Genomic DNA, 22,813 nt, shown 5'->3' with positions numbered 1-22,813 from the left:
TGGCATTGTGGTGGCTCAACTCTGTTGATGTCACTGAAGCCCCACACTGATGTTCATCTGGATGAAAAAAAACAAACACAACTTTGCAAATGAAACTCACTATCCAGATACTGACATATAAACAAATATCCTGCTAATCAAACCATTCACTATGGTTTGATTCTAACACCACCGTCTTTGCGGGTGATTGAGCATGGTGAACATCAGATTTTGAGGCCAGTTTGGTGGCCCTTTTTAATATCTCGAAACCTTCAAGAATTATGTCAAGCTGCAAGACAAAGAAAACTCCAACAACATGAGCTAAATGATTAACATTTAACATCTGACTTTGTCAAGGCTGTCCATGTTAAACTGCCCATGTTCAATGTGTATTGACCTGGGGCCTGTTTCATAAAACTTGTCATCAGTGACAACTGCCACATTTCTATGACAAATTTGCTCTCAGCCAATCAGATGCAAGGATTTCAGTAGCTTGTCACTGATGACAAGTTTTATGAAACGGGCCCCAGATGAATGATCCCCAGCAAGACACCTGTATCTTGTGCCCCCCCCCCCCCCCCCCCCCATCACTACTTCTAAACAAATGTGATGTCTACCTCTTCTAGATACTAAACTTTTCAGGACTGATTTTACTACAACACGCATTTCCCATAGACGCTTGCCCGAGTATACTCTGGACTTGTCCTCAATGGGTTAATAACAACTTGAAAATGGCCCAAAAAAAGGGCAATTCGTGATATACTGTATACGCCATATATTTAGCAAGTCTAATTTTTCACGAATCAGGACTTCTGACAATTTCGCAAGTGGCTAAATTCGCGATTGTGGAGCACAGTACTGAACAGAGAAATGTATGCGTGCATGTTACAATTCATGTCGGAAGCAGAGTTAATATTTTTGTGTTTCTAAATAGCAACCGACTCGCAATATTCACGAATATTAAAACCTTGCAAAATATTTGGCGTATGCAATAAGACCCAAACAAAATGCTTTGGAATTTGTACTGCATTAAATACAGAGCCCCAACACTCATAGCCTCACTTCCAGGCGATGAGCCTTTGTTTTTCCCAGCTTAGTACATCTGCACATTCATCAGTATGTTTAGAGAACAATCCTCTGTGATGCACTGTACTTCTCCCATCTGCCAAGGAGCTAAAATCCTTCTTTAAAAGATACGGTTGCATAGCGACAGGAGCAACAACCACCTCTGGCTGTCGCTGCTCAACCCACTGGTACGTAGTAGGCCTACATCTCGCTCTCTCGATACCAGCAAAACCAGTTTGCATTCAGCAAGCGGATAGTGGATGGATAACTTCCATACTGGTAATAAAAGGTACATTTTCCTGTGAGATTAGAAAATATCTAATGTCCAATGTCTGATTGCCAACTGCCGTAAGTGATGTCCGACTCAATTTGGGGTGACGTCACGTGTCATCACATTTCTCCACACTGGGAAACCACCACAGGAATCTTGGGTCGGTTGTTCGCTCCCGTTGGTACATTCTGTAGGGGGAAAGATTGTGCAGGGAAAAACAGCAAATTGGCCATAGATGAATCCAAATACAGTCCGACCTCTCCTATCTGGACACGGCGGGACCGGCGCTCATCCGGATAAGGGATTTGGCCAGATATGGGAGACTCAACATTCAATACAGCAGCTGCCTACACAATGGTAGCTACGTGTACATGTATCAATTTTGCATGAACATGTTTACATCTTTGTCAGCTGATCTGTGTTAAGAGTTTTCTGATAATTTTCTCAGTGAACCATTGCCTGTACCGTGCCCTGATTTTAGTAAGAAAAACTTTTCTGTCCATCTTCTTGCTGTGATTTGGGGGTAGTGAATGTCTGAATGCATATCATTTAGATGAAAATTTGATGTGAATGTATGCTGATTATGTTGGGAATAATATGTAATTCATGTGAGTTTGTGCATGAATTTCTTCTGAGTTTGGAATCCCCCTTTTTTCCCTAATTATTGAGATTATAAAAAGAGAAAAAAAATCATGAGATCGCGTCCAGATAATGGAGAGATCCCGATAAAGGGAGGCCAGATAGGAGAGGTCGGACTGTAGCATTAACAAAGCCTCTCAAAGTACTATAAAAGATAATATATGGAGCTGAATAATATTTTTGATAGGCAATGGCTAAATTTAGGATTATCAAAGTAAGTCCCCATCTGAAATATCTCCCTCTTTGACATCAAATGTGAGTTTCTCTATGTTTGCTTCATATTATGAAACTGAACCAAACTCTGGAATCTATGTCTTTTCTAATATGTACGTGTGTGTTCAGTGATTTCTATTACACCACAGAACGGGAAAGACTTGCTTTGAGTCATTGATCTTACCAAACAAAAGGACAAAAAAAAAATATGTCGGTGCAATTTCTCGTTGTAATCAACATGAGAAGGAAATCACAGCATGTGATGAAATTGAAAGAAAGTGCACTTTGATGAGAAAATGTGACCCGCTACAACAAAAGGATCCGAAATTTGGGGGAGGACAATTTTCTGAAAATGGCATGACATTATTCCCTTACTCCTCTACTTTAATTTCATATATAGCACAACTCATAAAAGTACTAAATTGCGGAGATATCAATGATTTTATTAGCGCATGTCAAGTGGTTGAGGAAATCAGAGTTTCGAGAAAAACACCTTCAAAGTTATCCCTCCGACGCTATCATGATCAAGGGGAGGCGAGACAATTTTCACTGCTTGAGAATAGAAGGTATGCTTCTAGCGACCTCCGCGATGCTCATTCAAGCTTAGCCCCAGCGGTCTACGCACTACCAATCAGTAATCAGGATGCCACGCACTGACCAATAAGATCCCTCCCTCGTTGCTAGGGGTGGAGTCTAGCTGCGGCGCTAAATCCAAATCTTCGAACACGTATCTGCTACGTTGAAAGTCGGAAAATCATGGTTCAGAAAAACACTTATTTCTTGCCTTTCCTTTGATCATTTAGCTTCGAAATTTCGGCAGATGACAGACAAAACATAGACTACAAAATTATGTCAAAAACAGAAATCCGACTGTTTTGACCAATTTTGATGATGTGACTTCAAACTCGGTTTTCTCGGCTCAGCCGTCAGCGACTTTAGGATCCTTTTGTTGTAGCGGGTCACAAATACACTCAATAAGCAGGATAGATGGTGTACCTCTATTTTCCTCATGACCAGAAGACCGTCAACAACTTTGCCGAACACTACATGCTTGCCATCCAGAAAGTCACACTTGGCACAGGTGATGAAGAACTGACAGCCATTAGTACCAGGTCCTGAGTTAGCCTACATAAGAAAAGGTGATGAATGATAGTTAAAGGACAAATCCATCTTCATAGACATGTGGCTTGAGTGAATGCAGCAATATTAATAGAACACATCAGTGAGTGTTTGAGGAGAACTGGGCAATCCATTCAAAAGTTATGAATTCTTGAAGTTTCTGCTCAGTCACTGCTGGATAAGAAGACTACTACAGCTTAAGATGCGACATGTGTAGAATGATATAGAAAATATATATAACGAAAATTCAACATTTTTTCACTTTTCTTGCATAATAAAGGAACACTCAATTTGGCTCTTTCAGAAAGCAGGGGGAATAATATCACCCTTATAACATATGTCAGTTACAAGATGAGGAAATGTGCACTGTTTTTTCAAAAAATAAAATTGTGTGAAATTCTTTATATTATTTCCTTATATCGTTATACACATGTGACATCACACACTTTAGTAGTCTTCTCATCCAGCAGTGACTGTGCAGACACTTTAAAAATTCATAACTTTTGAACAGATTGTCCAATTTTCCAAAAACTTTCACTGATGTGTTCTACTGATATTGCTGCATTCACTCAATCCATATGTATATGAAGGTGGACTTGTCCTGAAATATAAAATGAGATTGGGCGAATAAATTTATCAAGTACATCAGAGGCAGAGACAAGGCAAATAATCCATACTTATTCTTTGTTTCTTTCACATTTTTTTTTTGAATGCTGATAGTTCTATGCAATGTCCCATATTCATTTTTAAGAAGTTTAGCTTCTTAGCTCATTCTACCTGACATGCATCGTGATTTAGAGTCACTTCAACAATTTAAGATCAACTGCAATTTTTGGATAAAACCAGAAACTAGAAATTTCGCTATGGCGACTGGTATGCCTCTGCCATAATGCATGATTCTCCCAATAGGCGTATAGTACAATGTCTTCACAATGCGTGATGACAGTTTCACATAACTGGCAAAATATTGAAATGACAGGTTTGTCACAAATGTGTTGAATGTTCTCTTTCCTTGAACTAGGTTTGCTATATTGTATTATAGTGCAGGTACGTACATGTATTTGGGGATATGAGTATTTTTCCTTGACTTTTGACCCTTTTATAAGTTTATGCATTGAATAATTTTCAAGGTATCAAAAAAAAGTGTACTTTCAGTATAAATTAGAAAATTTTTGCATTTTAGCCTGGCCTTTGACCCTTAACCTTTGATCTTTGACCTTCTAGCAGGAAATTTTCCAGAGAATCTTCATTAGGTAATTCCTGTATTTATTAAGTTAAAAAAAAAAAAAAAAGAGAAATCTGTGACAAATCAAATACAGCTGCAATCAGTCTCCCATATCCATATCCAGGTTGACATTGTTTTAGAACTGATCTTCATGGGTTATTTTTACAAGTTCTTGCATTTTTCTAGTGAATATGAACAAAACATTTGGCAACTGTGCCTCATCGCCTATCCAAAACAATTTTTCAATTATTTTGGATAACAATAAATTATTTTCCTAAATATACTATGGATTGTATAATTTATGCAAGTGAAAAATAAGAAGACAAATCAAAATCAAATCTTTTAAAGAATACACTTGGAATGAAGTAACTTTACCTTTAATACTTTCATGTTCTTCAACTGTCGAATGAAGAAAACCTTTAAGGCTATCCTTAAAAAAAAGTTTCAAAACTTTTCCTTCTCCACCAATTTGGAGTGAAAGCACAAAACAGAAAATACATACAAAAACTTTGAATTTGTTTAAACTATAACACACAATGTACTTAATGAATATTCACCCTCTTATTCAACTGGATATTAAAATTAGCATTCTCTGGGGATGTAAATGAAAGGTCTTTTTTCATTCTGCCTGCTATTAATTTGTCTCTTCTATTGAAACTCACCATAGAGAGCAAGCCAGGGGCATCATGCTTCAGCTTGAAGTTCTCGTCTGCAAAGTTTGGGCCATAGATACTCATCGTACCAGTCCCATCTCCCTGTAAACACAAATTATGCAAGCTGTGAATTTTCCTTTTCCTTCTTTTTTAAAAAAAATGATACATCATGCCTCATCACCGATTTGAGACCTGAATACGGAAGTCACACAGGGGAAAAATCACAAGACCTAATTAGTGGCAGTTTCTAAAACATATGAGTGGCCAACTGTTCCCTACAAGAGTGAATTTCCATTTTTTTTTTCTTTTTTTAAACATAGTGTGAGTTGTGACAGTCTCATACATTAGACCTCCATTTCAATTCCTACCTGAGGGGCATACAAAGCTTGTAGGGGACAAAATCATAATGGACAACATTGCTCAGCTGGTCTCACTGGGCTTTGAACTGGAGCTTTCCTTGCTTCCAAGGAAAACATGCCATAAACTGAGCGAGTTTGCTGCTCAATGAAACAAAAAATCTGTTCTCTCATGGGCAGAAAATAATATGTATCGGTCATGGTAGATTAGGCAATACAGGTATAATAATAGGCAAAATGGATGTGTGATTCAGGTACAATGTAGTAGGAGCTATTCTAGAAGGAACAACTGCACACTGCAAATGGTTCAGTGTGTCAGTCTCCCAACCATTACCATTTAGTCAAATTTTGACCAAAATCAAAGTAAATTCAAGGGGAAGGAAATGAGGAAAAAAAGCAAATCAGTGACATTTGACACTGATGCATTATCAAAGTTGAGGCTTATTATGCATGACCTGTCACCTCAACTTCCACATGCAGCACAGCTGATTAATAAGAATCCTAGTTAACCAGCATTTCTCCCATTATATACACATTTCCACACTACGTGTAAGAAAGCAGGGTGTTCAGGAGATATGTACAAATGCATGTAAAGGCCTTTTCTTGGTTTAAGGCCTCGTTATCATCAAAGTTGTATGATAGGGAGTCATAAAAATGTGCAAAATTTACCTTGATGAAATCTCCACCCTGGATCATGAAGTCTTTGATCACACGATGGAAGGTCGCCGTCTTGTATCCTACAGGAATGCCATTTTTCCTGAAATCAAATTATAATATCAGAGTGTGGGGAAGTAATAATGATATTTTATGTCTCTGCATTCCATACCAGGCATCACCAACTCCTCCCTTCTTATATGTCATCTTACCCTCTTATTCTCTATCCATGTATAATCTGTGCTGTAGAAGGATTGTGTTTGCTATGTACACATTTACGATGTATCTTAGGTTTTACCCCCTTTCAAGTTTTTTTTTTTCTCTCTCTCTCCCTCTTCCAACAAAACTTTTACTACATCAGCCAATATTCAAGCATACAACTGATGTTTGTCAAGCATATCTATGACTGGAAAAAAAGCAACAACACTGTCTGGTTATCTTCTCTCTAAAATGAATCAAAAGTCCAGAACTAAGATAAGCATTGCAGTTGCATTGAGAGTTTAGAGAGAGGAACTCTTTACTTACTTATATTCTCCAGTGCAGAGTTGCCTGAAGTTTTCTGCAGTTCTTGGGACTACATCGGCAAATAACTCCATTTTCATCCGTCCTATATCCTGGGAGTGGCACGACAACAGGTTAATGACAGAGATTTATCATGAATTCATGATCACATCATGCTCAAGTTTTATCACAAAAGAGTGAGCAAGCACGAAGCAGCCAGGCTACCAACACTGTAACACTAACAGCCAAGTGAAATACAAAATAATCATTATGGCAGTTTAGAGATGAGCGTGTTGATACTTGTATTCAGTTAAAAGATTTTAATCATAATGATATGAGAACCACAAGGGGACAATGATCAAAAATTCCACCAGATCTGCCATAAGTCCTGGGTGTTTCATGATTCATTCTGTGCAGCCACTGTGAGGGCTTGGAACGATCTTCCTTCACTGAATGTGAACAGTCTTTCTTTGGAATCATTTTAGGTCCAAGTTAAAACTATATCGCTATGTTGTCCCACACATGGCATGCTTCTCACGTCATTAAGTTAGTGTGGATGTGTCTAATTAGGGCATTTTGTGGACAAAACTATCCAGACCTAGATCCAGATAAAATGTGGCATAAAAAGGAAAACAGAGAGAACTTTATTGTACAACTTGTCAGTATGTACATGTAATTAGTACTTCTGCTATGCAAAAAGCCAAAAGCAAGACTAAGATTCTTTCCAATTCTACTGGCGTCTGGGCTTAAGCATTAAAAAAAAAAAGGAAAACTACACAACAATGCAATGGCGTTTAACGCCAATGGCAATTAGAAAAAAGGTTCTACTAATACTGTACCTACTCATATTGACTACATCAATGACAATGTAGGGCCTACTGTATGATGAAGACAATGAAGCAAGCCGCCCATACAAAATTTGACCATAGTGCCATCCAAAGAAGCAACAAATGCAAACAGAGGGAAATTGACCAGAAATGAATAGGGGATCTACAGTATAATTCATTAGCAGTACTAGTGGAAAAATAAGCAAAGAAAATGGAATCCCATTTTCTTTGCCCATTTTCCCACCACAATGTTAGAATTTATGCTTTTGTGCACGATCGAATCTTGGCACGGGTGCCAATAAAGAGAATGACAATGTAAATTTTAATCAATTTCAGCACTTTTTAGTCTTAAATTGCTAATTAGACGTCTACTAATAATTAGTAACAGAAATCTAGCTGTAGTACGGTATGGTATGTAGTATAAAATGTAACATTCCTGCATTGCCATTGCGGTTACGTTGGCTTATGTTTGGTTAGTCTTAAATTCCTAATTACTAGTCTAATAATTGGTAGAGTAAATTAACATAAAATGTTACATTTCTGCATTGCCATTGGCAATGATCTTGAATTTGATCAATGTTGATGATTGGAATTAATTGCGGTTCGGGTTGGTTGGACTTTTCTTACTCTTAGTCTTCTTAGACTCAGTCAGAGTGCTAACTCACCATAAAAAGGGCCTACACCGCGACCGGACACCTGAGAGTATATTTATATGTATATGTATATAGATGCACTGCACAAACTGCACTATTAACGGTGGAGGGAAATTGATCTCACACACTGCCACTTGACAGGTGAGCCGAAACCTAAAACAGAGTGAGTGTGACGTGGATCAACCGAACTGAGCTCATAGACTCTTTCATGGACTCCTACTATAGCATGGAGAAGACGTGGCGCAGATAATCAAATTGATTGAAAAGCGCCAATAAACACCACCACCAACCAACCAACCGGACACCTGGCCCTGGCCCTGCTGCATTTTGCACTGACTCTTAAAGTGAGTGTGATCAGGTAACTGCCTAGACAGAAAGATCCGTCTGTCCGGAGGACTCTTTTTATATTTTGCCATTAACGCTGTCCTCCGTAGACAGACGGAAGGTTGCAGTACCCATTGCTGTGTGGATGTTCTTAACCACTGTCTCTATGGAAAATTGGGTGAGGTACCTCACCCTTCTCGATTGCGTCTAATTCACGGCCCTAGGTCGGCAAATTTAAGCTTGTATAGTGAAATTAGCTTGTTGAGAATACATTACACTCACCAGATTAATGAATAATCCAACAATTTAATAGAATTTTCAACGTAAAACACAGCCTGTCGCGTCGTCACGTTCAAACTGCAGAAACATACACTAGTATGAATCTATTAGCCAATCACATGCAAGGTAGTTTCTACGTGTTTGTTTTACTAAAACACGTACCTCGCATGTGATTGGCTTACAGATTCAAAATGGCGACTTACAGCTTGCGAACGGCGATGTTGCAATATCGATAAAATTTCTGCGTTATAACTGAGTTTATGTGAGTATTTCGATTGCACAATTGAGAAATTTATCCCAAATATTGCTGCATAATGTGTCATGTCATGTCAAACTTGTATGAAAATAAAAAAGCTGTCTGAAATTTGGTTTATCGTAACGTCTGATCTGTGTGCGACTGCTCCACACAGGAGCCGCAATCATTGACTTCGGTCTGTCTACGGAGGGGATCCGTGAAGCCAGACGCAGTCTCCGCGGAACATTCCCCGACGGACAGATACAGACTGATCTTTCGGTCAAGTAACTGCCTTGCGGAGAGCCAGAGTCAGAGAGACTTATTTAAAACTTTATGTTAGGTTCTAGAGTTACATATTTCCTACACATGTAACGTTAAGTTGTTAGAATCTAACGTTAACTGTTAACAATCAATGTATGGTTAACGTTAGTTAGTATTGTACAGATTCTAGAGCTGGAGGTCTTGACCCTATTTAGAAACCCCTACTCTTGTAGCTAACTGATAGTCACACAACACAGCCAGGGACATGTACCGGTACACGTACGTACATTGCATGTACGTAAATTATACCATGATCACTGTAGTGGACACCCCTATTTCCTAATCGCGTTCATGTAAATCAGTTAATAAACCTTCAACAAACATATATATGAACGCGTGGGACTGTAGCACACTGTTAACATTACTTTGCAAGATGCCACTAAATTTTCAACTGTTTCGCAGCATTTTACCTGGCCTCCAACGGTGATATCAAAGAAAACGATCGGATTCTGAGAATTTGAGGCATCCACTCCCTGCCGAGCCATTCTGACGAAATCTACGACCCACAACAGAACAGAACAAGAGAAGTTTAGCGTAAAGTTTAGCGGGTTTTTTCGATACCTATGGAATGCCACACTGTCCATATGGCATGGCCTACTAATATCGATGATCGTGCGTGCGTGTTGAGTGGTCTCAGTACACTGTACCAAATATTGTACAAGTACGCTAGCGCTACACACGGCGTTCTATAATCTTATGCTGACAGTGTGATGTTCATAGAATGCAGCTAGCTAGACTCTATGGTGATGTTTCTACGTGCACGGCCACGGACGGACTTTACATAATACTTCAGTGAATTTCGGACGATGGTAAGAGTGTTTTTTTTCCCCCGAAATTACAATTACTCTGTTGTTGTTCTTAATGTATTCGAAGGCATAAGCTTAATTTTCCCATGGCATTCGAGAAGAGGCGCAGAATATTCACTATTAGAACTCTTCTACATAAGTTTGCTGTATTGATATTGGTCAAACTGCAGCCCCAGCCAGTCAGGGCATGATTTACTGTGACTGTGTCTGTGTGATGGAGACGTTCACGAATGTGCTCAGGAGTTGTGTGTCAAAAAAGGAGCGTGCGCTCTCACAAAGTGTCGAGAGGTCGTGCGGCTGCATTGATTGAACCACAATAATTTGAGAGGGTGCGAGTCTTAACCTAACCTTAGGACGTTATGACAGATGCAGCATCTATTTACACTTCATTTTGATTTGGTCACTACTACGTTTAGAACTAGGACATACATTAAACTTTGTCTTTAAATTTAGAGTGTTTCAACAGGGAGGTGGGACAACCTCCCTGGACCCTGGTTTCAACGAAAGCTACTGTAGTTGGCTCAAAACAAAAGGTCTAATGTTAGAGGGTCTAGACCTCTAAGGCTCTGCGTGAGTCTAGAAATAAGAATTTTTGCTAAAGATTGTTACATCAGCTCTGTACTCTGTGTTTGAAAGATTGCTAAATCTTTGACAAACAATTGATTGAAAAAAAAAAGTACTGTACTGTAGTAGTGTAATGACTGTCACATCACATCACATCACATCTGATACGGAAGTAGAGGACTGGTCCTGTAGTATTCCGGTCTCATCATCTTCAACTTTGTTGCTTTATGTGCGTTGAGGAGCAGAGGTTTTGAATTTTTCCCCCCTCCAATGTCTGTCTAATAAATCTTTGAAATTATTAACCGAGGAAGCTTCAACAACATTAGCAGGCAATCTGTTCCAGTCGGCAACTACTCTCTGGCTGAAAAATGTACTTCTCAGTTCTAATCTTGAACGTTTGGTGAAGAGCTTGTATCTATGACCTCTTGTTGATGAGTGGATGGCTGGTTCGAAAAACATGTCACCAGAAATCCCCAACTTTCCATTGAGCAATTTATAAACAGTAATCATGTCGCCTCTTCGTCTCCTGTAGTATAATGAGTGTAGGTTGAGTTTTTCCAGGCGTTGTTCATATGACAAACATTTGAGTTCAGGAATCATACGAGTGGCTCTTCTCTGCACTCTTTCAACTTTGTCAGAGTCCATTTTATATCTCAAGTGCCATAAAATGTTGCCATACTCCAAATGAGGTCGAACCAAAGATACGAACAAAATAGGAAGTATTTCCGTTGTCATTTGTGAGAATGTCCTGTGTATAATCCCAAGTGTTTGATTTGCCTTTTGGACAGCTGCTGAGACATGTTGATGGAAATTTAATTCTTCATCTATTATAACGCCAAGGTCCTTTTCCTGCTTGGTTGCTTCCAACTCTACACTATTCATTCTGTAGTTTTCCCTTGGGTTATTTTTTCCAATATGAAGAATTTTGCATTTACTAACGTTGAAATCAAGTTGCCATCTTTTACTCCATTCATCAGCATGAGTTAGGTCAGTTTGAAGCGATTCCTGTTTTGAGGCTGTACTGACATCACCGATGATTTTGGTGTCGTCGGCAAACATAAATACTGAGTTATTCATTATATTTGGCAAATCATTTATAAAAATAACAAAAAGGACCGGTCCGAGTACACTTCCTTGCGGAATTCCACTGCTAACTTGACTCCAGTCTGAACTTTCACCATTTATCACGACTCTTTGTTCCCTTCCAGTTGTGAATGCTTTGATCCATGAATACAATTTTCCATCAATGCCATAAGATATCAATTTTTTCAAAAGCCTCTCATGAGGAACAGAGTCGAAGGCTTTACAAAAGTCTAAATATACTATATCAATAGGAAACCCAGTATCAAGTTTCTGAGTTATTTCCTCCATTGCACAAAGGAGCTGAGTCATACAGGACCGTTTTGGAGTGAATCCATGTTGACAGTCTGAAAGCAAGTTATACTTCAAAAGATGCTGCATGACCGCATCTCGGACTAAACTCTCCATCACCTTCCCAACAACAGAAGTTAAACTTATTGGCCGATAATTCTCAACACATTTTTTACTTCCCTTTTTATGTATAGGAGTTATGTTGCCTAGTTTCCAGTCTCTGGGAAGAAAGTCTTCGTCCAGCGACTTGTGGAAGATAATTTGTAATGGAACAGAAATAGACCGTGCCGTCTCCTTTAACAATCTTGGATGCATTTCATCTGGGCCTGGAGATTTACTTGCGTTCAAATTTAACAGTTTCTTCTCCACCCTTTCTTCTGTGATAATCAAACTATCTAAAATAGGTCCAGCATGCTGCCAGTCAATGTCAGGCATATTAGTCAAATCTTCTTTCACAAAAACACTTGTGAAAAAATTGTTCAATAATTTTGCCTTTTCACTATCACTGCTATGACAGTTTCCTTCTTTACTTACTAAATCACTAATTCCAGATCTTTTCTTTATTTTTCTATTTGCATATTTCCAGAATTTCTTTGGATTTGTAGCCACCTCTTTTGCTAATGATTGTTCATACTCTCTGCAGTCTTGTCTTGTCACATATCGTAATTGGTTACGAATCTTTGCATATTTGGCATAATCTACAACACTTTCTGTGCTAGCATACAACTTCCATGCTTTATTCTTTTTTCTAGACAGCTGTAATGCTTCTTTCGAAATATAAGGACTCTTACTCTGTTTCAGACTTGCTTTCTGACATTCGGGTACACTCTCCGAAACACAGGCAAAGAATATATCTTTAAAAAATTTCCAAGCAGTACAGCATGTCATGTCTTTCAATACTTCGCTCCACTTGACACTTCCAAGGAGATGATTGAGTTTCACATAATCTCCTTTGTCTAACTTAAACACCGAAGTCTTAGTCTGAGCTTTTGTTTCAACACAAAGTTTCAAATCAGTTATAATACAGCAATGGTCACTTTTTCCCAAAGGAGGTAGTACCTCTACGCTCCTGACCATGCTCTCATTGTTTGTAATAATGAGATCTAAAATACTAGGATTTTGTCCCTGTCGAAATCTTGTATGCTCAGTAATATGTTGATGAAGATAAGAGTTCTGGAGAGCATCTACAAATTTCTTAGCGGGATTTTCAGCTGTACCGCCAACATACCATGTTTGCCAATCAATCCCTGGAAAATTAAAATCTCCAGCAATAAATACTGCCGTATTTTTCAGTTCACTCAATCTATTCAAATATGTATTCAACAAAGTATTGTTTTCTGTACAACTTGAAGGACTGCGGTAAATACACCCAACCAAAAGTTTCAAATTTTGCTGTAGAGTTATAACACACCAACTAGATTCAGCAAAATTGTCAAACATATCCACTTCAATCACCTTCAGTGATGTCCTTGTGTATATAACTACTCCTCGTGTATTACATTGCCTTTTTTCAATATTTCCAATAATATCAAATCCTCGTAAGTTTAACGAAGTCAGGGTTGTTTCTGTTCCAGACGATTTAGTTTTAACCTCAGTTACTAATATAACATCAATATCAAAGTTTTGTACAAATATCTCTAACTCAATCAGTTTGTTTGACAGTGAGTCAGCATTAGTATAAAGTATTCTCAAATCCTTTTCACATGTATCTTTGACTGAGGTGTCATCTGGGCAGTAGCTCTCCTGTAGTCAATGACTACTAACTTCCTCGCCACCAACTGCTCCTTCTAACATTGATGGCAACTGGTTTTCAGTGTTTGTGTGCCCAACTTCCTGAGAGCTGGGTTTACTTAAAACAGACTTTTCAACACTTTTCCTCTTTGATTTCAAGTCAATATTGTACTTGACTAGCCTTCCCCGTCGAATTGTCAGGTTCTCTTCCCCATCCTCTCGTCGTCTCTTGAGCTCCTCCCGTAGTGCTTTGTGCTCAATACGCTGTTGTTTTGTCATGTCTGGAGCGATAAACACTTTTGCCCATTTCTCTGTATTTCTCAGATTCTTGGCTGCCTTTAGAATTTCACTTTTTTGTGTAGCATCCTCAAGTTGTATCAACAACACTCTGGGTCTTGTATGCCTGTTTTGGTTCAATCCTCCTAGTCTTGTTGCTTTCATAATTCTAACTCCCTCAATCTGGCAGCCTCTTGTGAGTATCGCTTCAGTTTCACTCTTGTCTTCATTCTGTCGCTCATGAAAACTAGCTGCTCTAGACTCTGGGACGTTGAACAAGACTACATTCATTTTCCTTCGTTCTCTGTCAACAATCTCATCAACAGTAGCTATGTTTATGAATGCCGATTGTTGCTGTGGTTGTGACTGGGTAGCCTGCGGGGAGTTGTGGCTAGGTCTAGAGTAGGTTTGGTGGATGTCAGTATCCATCCCGACACTTGTTCCTACCCCCCCTTGTTGCTTAGCTACATTTGCATAAGAAGACTGTGATCTGTTTGTTTCCCTGCCATATTTCTCTGAAGATTCAAGCATGCATTTAAGACCTTGGACTTCTTGCATAATCTCACATATTTGATGAGTAACATGATCTAGTCTCATGCTAGTGGACTCTCCATGATGTTTGTTGCCTGTGGTAACATCATTCTTCTCACTGCTTATATGTGTGGGACTAGCATTCCGGTCATAGCAGTCAATTGACTTGATAGTTTCTACAACCTTTTCTTCACAGTAGAAACAATACCAGTGTGTTCGGTTGTTCTCATTACTCAGTACAGTGTACACATCCATAGTCATGCCTTGACACGGTAGACATGACCATCGTTTGCAGCATTCACATTCAATCATAATATCGATACCAGTTTTATCACAATACTCACATTGGAATTCCATATTAACATTCTGAGATTTGTCATCTTTCTTTGCATGTCTGCCTTGCCTGTTCTTTCTTGTATACTTGTTTCCCTTGCTTGCTCTCTGGAAATTTTGTGATCCACTTACATCAAGGTTGTCACCTTCTGATGCCGATGCCAATGGCTTACGTTTGGATGTATTAGGTAGAATTTTTCTCCTTGCACCATGTACAGAGGCTATGCGTGAAGTATCATCAATTGGTGGTGTGATTTCTTCTTCCACTTCCGCACTTGAGGGTGGCGACAGGCGCTTCATTGCTTCTTGCAGTGTGAGATCACCACTGCGGGTGGTAGAATTGGTAACGGACATCATGCAAAAGCTGTTCGGCTTGCGCCGGAGGAGCTGGCTTACGCATCCGTTAATACACTCTCGCTACTTGTCGGGCCACCGGGTCCACTGCACTGCGTGCTATGGAACTCGCCTAGTAAGTAATGGCGCGAAGTTTCGGGTCATATGACCAGACAGATCTACTAATAAATTTCTTGTAATTCGATTCCAAATTGTCCTAAACTCCAGCTTTTTCACTGACGTGATCACTGTACCTCCAGTAATCCAAATCACACCTCAAATAACTTATATTTCTAAATTCTATTCCAATTTCAATCCTTATACCACAACATTTTTCAGAGCCTCCCAAAAGTCCGTCCGTCCTCAACGCACGCAAACACCGCAAAGAAGACTTCCAAATGTTTAATAATTCTTTTTTTCTCTGTTTAGAATTAAAAAAAAAACAAAGAAAAAGAGCCTGTGTCACGTGTGCGCTCAATTGTTCCTCTAAAGGAAGATACACAAAAATTTGTATTTTGAAGCCTATCCTCTTGTTTTCATGTTTGTTTGTTTGTTTGTTTTTTCTGAAGGTAAAGATTCCTATTTGATTTCATTCCCTCAGGATCAGATTCATCAGTCACAAGATGTCAAGAATGGCCAAATGTCTGCTAGCGCAGCAAGCCCTGGTGACGAGGTGCCCCCAACAGACAAGGCCCAGGAAATGAGAAAGAGGATGGAGGCGTGGCTGAATCAACCAATGAGGATTCGGATGACAGATGGCAGAACTCTGGTCGGAACTTTCCTCTGCACGGACAAGGATAAGAATGTGATCCTGGGTTCATGCGAGGAATATGTCAACCCCTTAGGTATGGGTTGTTTAATTACAATGTAAATGCTAATCAAAAAGATTCATGCTGTTTAGCATCACCATAATACGTACTAGGCAGTTGTCAATTATTCAGGAATTTATACAGGGGTGGCGGAAGGGGGGGGGGGAGGCACACTTTTTTTTGCACAATACATGTAGGATTGTAGGAATACATGGGGTGTCACCACTTTGGGCCCCCCCACGACCTTTTTTTTTTTTTTTACACCCCGGAAATGCGAAAGTGCCACTACAAAAAAAAATAAATACTTCTTTTTTTTTTTTGCTTGTCAGCTGAAGAAACCCCCAAGTGGCACCAGAAGTTGCACTGAGGCATTTTATTTTGTTTGTTTGTTTGTTTGTTGTTGTTGGTGTTGTTTTTGTTTTTGTTTTTGCTTGTAAGCTGATGAAACCCAGAAATGGCACCACAAGGACATTTGTATGAAGTCCCCCCACTTTCGAAAACGTGGTTGCCGGCCATGTTCTATGCCTACGACAGTCAACCTTGCCTAAGGCAAATCTATTTGTACTGAAGAACTTCAACTTAGAAAAAGTTAGACTTATGTGGGATTGGAATAAATAGAATATAAAGAGAAGAGGACTTGGAAAGACCTTCTGCTTCGACTTTGGCGAGGTCAACTTTTAAAGCAAGGTTGACTATAGTACTACAAACTGCTACTACTACTGTTTGCCAGCTGTGCAAACTCTTCACCTTACTCAGTCTAAAAACAATGAAAGCACAGATGTTGATGGCTATTATTTACAACAGACCCTGTGTTTTGTTTCTGATCCAAACATGTAAATATCCCCTTGTCACTATCTATTCCCCCTCCCCCTGTGACACCCCCCTCTCTCTCAAGTTTCTATACAGCTTCTAAATATCCGTATGAAATCACTCAATGCGGAATGTACACTGTACGTGTACCGTATGTCAAAAAAAAAAAAATCACAACGGGACCCTCTGCAATGATAACTTAAAAAACAGTGAATCAATCCAAATACAGTTCCAGGGTTTGAAACTACAACTCATAGCCCACATCTTACAGAAAACCCCATTCGATTTGCTTCAGTGGTCAAAGAGAAATTAGGAATTTTGTAGAGCATGTCAGGAATCTCTTCCCTCCAAGTTCTGTCTATTGTGTTCACACATTATGCAGTTCCAAGAGCATCGCCAAGTGCTTAACTTGGAAGAATCAGACTTATGACATGCTTTCAATAGTCCATATTTCTCTCTGACTGCTTACCCAAATTGAATGGGGTTTTCTGTAAAATAGAGCTAAGATGTTACATTTGAAGACCCTGAAGTAGCATTTGGACAATTATATTGGGTGTTATCGATGCAAAAATCCGATTGTAATTTTTTTTTGGACATACTGTACAGTGTACCAAGCAATCAGTGTCCTGGTGAATCTTATTTATTCTACTCTGTAGACTCAGATGAAAAGGAGGAGCCCAGGGTGTTGGGGTTAGCGATGGTACCAGGCCAGCACATAGTCAGCATTGAGGTGGACCAAGGGTCGCAGTCACCGCTGTGAGACTGCACACAGGCAGTCATGTGATGGCTTTCCCAACGAGCCCCACGCGCTGCTCGCGAGCCGAGTGCGGCTGATGTCCAAATGGAGTGTGTTGTGAGCTGGAACAGAAGGCCTACGCCCGTGGTCCAGGCATTGATCAGAATTCATTGTCCCTGGATCTTCAGGGCTGTGATTTCCATCTTGGCAAGGTGACTAGATATGAGCAGAGATTGGTTCAGGGCAAGAAGGTTGTAAAAGAGATTCAGCACCAAGAGGATGTCATAACAATCATGAAACAGAAAGAAACACAAGAAATATTTCTGTTTCATTTGGGCAAAAGTAAGCAAAGTTTCCTATACTTGTGATGATTTCAAGATAGGCTTATTTTTCACTTCATTTTGCTCAAATCGTTTCTTTTTTTAAATTACAGTTTTTAGGTCATTGTTCCTGCTGTATATTCCCAAACAAAGTGTTTAAAGTTAATCAAATCAATGATTGATATTATCACTAATTGAGTTAGCGTTAAAATTGCACCACTGATCCGGGATGTGCTGCTGAGCAGACCAAATAAAAACATTGTCAAAAGACAAGTTTAGATCTTTTATGTAATACCATTTGTGAAAGCACAAGTGGTATATCATACCAATGAAGCATGCCACGAAACCTGCTGCTTTGTCCACCCAATCTGCTGCTCTCGATATGTTTTGAAAGGTTGGTTCATGAGGAAATGATGGAGATTGCTAGCAACGAAAATTTGTCCAGCGTGCTATCTTTGTTGCATACAGAACGCCGCTATACCGTGCCACTCTACAAGAATTCTTGGACTAGGACACAGACCAAATAGTTATATTCCTGAGCAGCTGACTGAAATATAAAGGCATTAAAATCAGCTGGAAAGATAATGCTTGTTGGTCTATGTCACTTTGTTGAATTGCACAACCTCACTGTTGCGTGAGTTTGACTTTAATTACAGACGTAATGTATGCTGATTATGTCATGTACTCAGTAACACATATGAGTGATGTAGAATGAATTATTACTATCATTTCTGTCTTTCTTTTCTTTTTGTCTATGTGTACGTTTTACGTTAGTGTTTCAGTGCCAACTTTCATAAAAACCTGTTTTATTCTTGCACCCAATGATAAAACAAAAGAATTTAAATGGTATGTTTTACACATCACATGTATGTAATATCACATACAAAAAGTGAGCTGTCACTACGATGCTGTATAGTAAAGGGGCGGAAATAATGGAGAACACTACAAAATGTTTTGGCTGAAAATTAAAAAGTTTGTATACAGACATAGTGTCAGTGTTTGATGGCTGATGAATTCTGCCCATCTCCTGTCCAAATTTCTGATTTGTTTTTTCTCAAATTTCACCCCCTTTTTTTTCTTTTTTTTTCTGTTTTTTTTTTGGGGGGGGGCAAAGAAGTTTGTACAATGCACTGCCATTATAACGATTACAGTTGCTAAAACATAATTTTTGTTACAGTGAAGGACAAATTCAGGTTCCAAAATTATCATCTATATATCTCTTTAAGTACTTTACTGTTCGGCAAAAACAAAATTCTGATTTTGAACAGAAGAAAACTGCTTGTCCCAAGAACTTTGTTATAATGCAGGTTCCTGTATGATGCTTTTTTTTCCGATTAAATGTGATAACATGTCAAATCTCCTCGACTGTGTATCTTAGGCTTAAAAGGAAAGTTTCTCAAGATTGTGTATGTTTTAAGACATACAGTGTATTCTGTGTAACTTAATTATTGTGTTTGTCGTACAGTTTAACTTACACTTATACATGTATTTCAGAATGCCATGAAATTGACTGAAATATGTGCATGTAGGTTGTCATAATACTCCTAAATTTTTTTATATTTGAATAATCTCATCTTTTTCTGACATGAAAAAGAAGGAGTAGTAAAAAAAAAAAACGACAATAAGATAAAAAATTACTGTTCACAGAATCACATTTCATATCCTGTACAAGATGGGTATGGATTGCTGAATTTATCCTTATCTAAATCACAAAATTGGCACAATAAATGATAGCTGTGCATAATTAAAATTAACCCATACTGCACACATATGTACGTCTAATGTGTGTATGTGTGTGCATATGTATACATGTACCTCAATGTGTATGTAAGTGTATAGTACAGTGCACTCCCGTTATAACGAACACAGCTATAACAAAATTCCGGTTACAACGAAGCAATAATTCAGACCGCAACATTAACCACTCTATGTATTTTTATTGTTTGTTTGTTTGGATATAACAAGATATCGATATAACGAAAGAAAACTGCTGGTCCCGAGGACTTCGTTATAATGGGAGTCCACTGTACACATGTAATGTGAAATCCAGCAATTTTACACTTGCTACGATGCTATATTACAAAAAGAAAACTGTACCTCTACTTCTCAATATGCATACATGCAGATTTTGATAACCCAGGGTAAGTTTCAGCATCAGAACGGATATGAAAATGTGGAATGTACAATGTCATGTACACAATATATGTGTATATATACTGAATTTTAATATTCTATTTCCAATATGAGCAGTATGACACACGCATCCCCCACCCCTAATGCGCATGTATGGTGTATGTGTGTCATGTGTGTGTGTGTGTGGGGGGGGGGGGGGGGGGAGCGACAAGCATGCATACAAGATGCCCTATGAGACCCCTGAATGCTTTGAAAAAGATTTTATAGGGATGGAACAGTTTGGTTGAAATGGGGGTTCATGTTTTCACCCACTTCAAGATATAATTAGAAACCAAGCAGAATTAAAAATGTATTTGATGTCGATCGGTTTTGACATGACAGAGATATCAAAGACAAGGTAAAACAAAGTGGTCCTAATAAAAGGTGGGTCCCACCTTTTATTAGGACCTCTTTATTTTTTTTTTTTTTTGGGGGGGGGGGGATATCTCAGCCATTTCAAAACTAAATTTTATCAAATTAACTGTTAATTCTTCATAGAATTTCGAACTCTTTAATATTTCATTTTAGTGGTTTCTAATTATCACGCAAAAATTAAAAACCCGAATCCCCGTCAGAACGAAAACTGTACCATCTCTTTAATGCCAGAAGTGGGAGTTATTTTCAAGCAACAGATTGACAAATATGTGTTCATGTAGACACACACACACACACACACACACACATAAATAATAAAATACCACGACTTTTGGTAGTCAGTAAATTGATTGAATTATCTAAACCAGACCCAGAGAGCTGTAATATTTCATCTCAAAATATTGACAAACACAAACAGTAGAAAGTTTATTCACCCTCGCAGCTATTCATATTATTATGCTGTAGGTGGTGCTTCACCGAGTTGCTCCACATTTCCTACTTTCTGTCACTTTTCCCATGCGTTTGTTTGTTTGTTTTTATTAATTTTCCCTATTCTACTCCGGAACATGAAAAACACTTTCATTTTCAAAGCAAAATGAGACTTGCTCACATGGATCTACAAAGAGATCGTATACAAAATTGACACTGGAAAATGCTACCCGAATACAATCCCCGTGCATAAGCCAGAGAAGTATACGGTATGTGCGCGGATAGAGCACAATAATTGCATGCCCATGATTAACAGGGGAGCATTGTAGAGACAAATTGTTTCTTTGGATACAGAATCGTTCATCTGAAATATAGATAACAAGCATCTTCTTATGGGCGGAACGTAATGATATCTTTCAGGCCAATCAACGGAGGATTTTAAGATTTATTGTGACAAATTGCCTGAATTATTTGATGTTAGAAAAGAATAAAACTGTAATAATGTTTAGAGACAGCAGTAGGAGGATATTTACGGACAGGACTGCCAATTTAGTTGCCCGCTAAGAGACATCTCCGGAGCATTTAACCTTGTGTCTTCCTAGAAATAATAGAAAAACGAACAAAATAAAAAGTACATCACAACATTCATTGTCGATCTCTCAGCAATCAATATGTTTGTTTCGAAATAAACAATACGATTTAGCATGAGTGCGTATTATTACCTTCTTCTTTTTTCCATTGGAGGAGCTATACTTGCATACATGCGACCTTGGAGTCAAAGTACATGTACACTGTTTAAATGTCAAATCTATTTCTTTATTCCATCAGAAATGCCCAACTATGTGAAGAACAAAGAAAAAAGGAAAGGTAAACAGTAATTTTCCATAAAGAGAAATTCACTCCCAAGTATGTGGATTACAAGAATGAAAGGAGCAATAGGACACAACAAAGTCAGATGGGTTGAGGAAAATCGGTCAATGCGTTTAAAAGATTGAGTGTTCGTGGTGCCGCCATCGCTTCTGATGGATAGACTAGAAGACATGAAATAGGAATTTACCCCACATATACGCTTGGATCAAGTGAATGCAGCAATATTAGTATAGAATACATCAGTGAAAGTTTGAGGAAAAACTGACATTGATTCGGCAGAAAGTGTTGATTTCAATTCAAGCGCTCTGCATTACTGATTTTTTTTTTTTTTTTAAATATCATTATGGTTGAAACGAATACACATTCATCTGTACATTTTGATCTGCACCTAGTTCATACATGAATAATAATCTTTATGAATACTTCTCCCGTTTTTAGATACCTCAGTTTATAGCCAGTTTCAAGAGAAGGTATGCAATGACATGTATCTCTATTATGTACTTGGCACATGCTAGAATTATAAATGAGAACTTGCTTTGCCTGTTGGCACAGATTTATTTCGCTCTGCTGCCCCCTCTTGTCATCCCAGTGCTATCTACGGTAGATGACATTCATTTTTCTTTTTCAGTTTTACAGTGTGTCTGACACTATTTAACCCTGTCTATGCCAGGAACTTTTGAAAGTGTTTACAACACTATGAGGTTTCCCGTGCCAGTAAGCTATCATAGCACACAAATGATATAATTTGTCGTGAAAGTGAAAACAGTTTTGATATACATGTAGTTGTGCCATTATCGATGGGCGTATATACTAGTTCCTGTTTATCGGTCTTCTGTTTTTCTTCTTCTTTCCACCATTATGATCAATACCATCATCACCATTATCATCATTATCATCATCATCATCATCATAATCATCATCATCATCATCCTTATCATCGTCGTCATTAGTATCATCAGTACATGTATCATTTTAGTTTGTACCGTTTCCCGACATCATTAAATTTTAATCGATTGCTTGTCACAATATTGTA

General features: G+C 38.5%; 2 protein-coding genes across 2 annotated transcripts; one reads left to right on the top strand and one right to left on the bottom strand.

The window, feature by feature from the left end:
• Positions 1-725: 725 nt before the first annotated feature.
• Positions 726-9,871, bottom strand: LOC139738841 (peptidyl-prolyl cis-trans isomerase H-like). Its single transcript, XM_071649477.1, has 6 exons — positions 9,725-9,871; positions 6,700-6,788; positions 6,190-6,277; positions 5,174-5,266; positions 3,164-3,292; positions 726-1,503 (listed from the first exon to the last, which is right to left on the bottom strand). Exons 1-6 carry the CDS (start codon positions 9,797-9,799, stop codon positions 1,435-1,437), a joined length of 543 nt encoding a protein of 180 aa, XP_071505578.1. The 5' UTR covers positions 9,800-9,871; the 3' UTR covers positions 726-1,434.
• A 212-nt stretch (positions 9,872-10,083) lies between these two features.
• On the top strand, positions 10,084-17,638 carry LOC139738840 (N-alpha-acetyltransferase 38, NatC auxiliary subunit-like). Its single transcript, XM_071649476.1, has 3 exons — positions 10,084-10,123; positions 15,861-16,104; positions 17,535-17,638. The coding sequence occupies exons 1-3, from the start codon at positions 10,121-10,123 to the stop codon at positions 17,636-17,638; spliced, it is 351 nt and encodes a 116-aa protein (XP_071505577.1). The 5' UTR covers positions 10,084-10,120.
• The last annotated feature ends 5,175 nt before the right edge of the window (positions 17,639-22,813 follow it).

This window comes from Diadema antillarum, unplaced genomic scaffold (assembly GCF_040938485.1).
Source record: "Diadema antillarum isolate AM-2024a unplaced genomic scaffold, OU_Dant_1.0 seq00000769_RagTag, whole genome shotgun sequence".
Classification (NCBI taxonomy): domain Eukaryota; kingdom Metazoa; phylum Echinodermata; class Echinoidea; order Diadematoida; family Diadematidae; genus Diadema; species Diadema antillarum.
This window is presented reverse-complemented; position numbering and strand designations above follow the sequence as displayed.

What these genes read in the sequence shown, in the direction of transcription:
- LOC139738841 (XM_071649477.1), bottom strand. Translation starts at nt 9,799, where the DNA reads ATGGCTCGGCAGGGAGTGGATGCCTCAAATTCTCAGAATCCGATCGTT. An exon ending in CTCTGCACTGGAGAATATAA is followed by an intron (nt 6,278 to 6,699) that starts GTAAGTAAAGAG and finishes ATTTGATTTCAG; the next exon opens with GAAAAATGGCATTCCTGTAG. An exon ending in CCCCTGGCTTGCTCTCTATG is followed by an intron (nt 3,293 to 5,173) that starts GTGAGTTTCAAT and finishes TTTCTTATGTAG; the next exon opens with GCTAACTCAGGACCTGGTAC.
- LOC139738840 (XM_071649476.1), top strand. An exon ending in GGAATATGTCAACCCCTTAG is followed by an intron (nt 16,105 to 17,534) that starts GTATGGGTTGTT and finishes TCTACTCTGTAG; the next exon opens with ACTCAGATGAAAAGGAGGAG.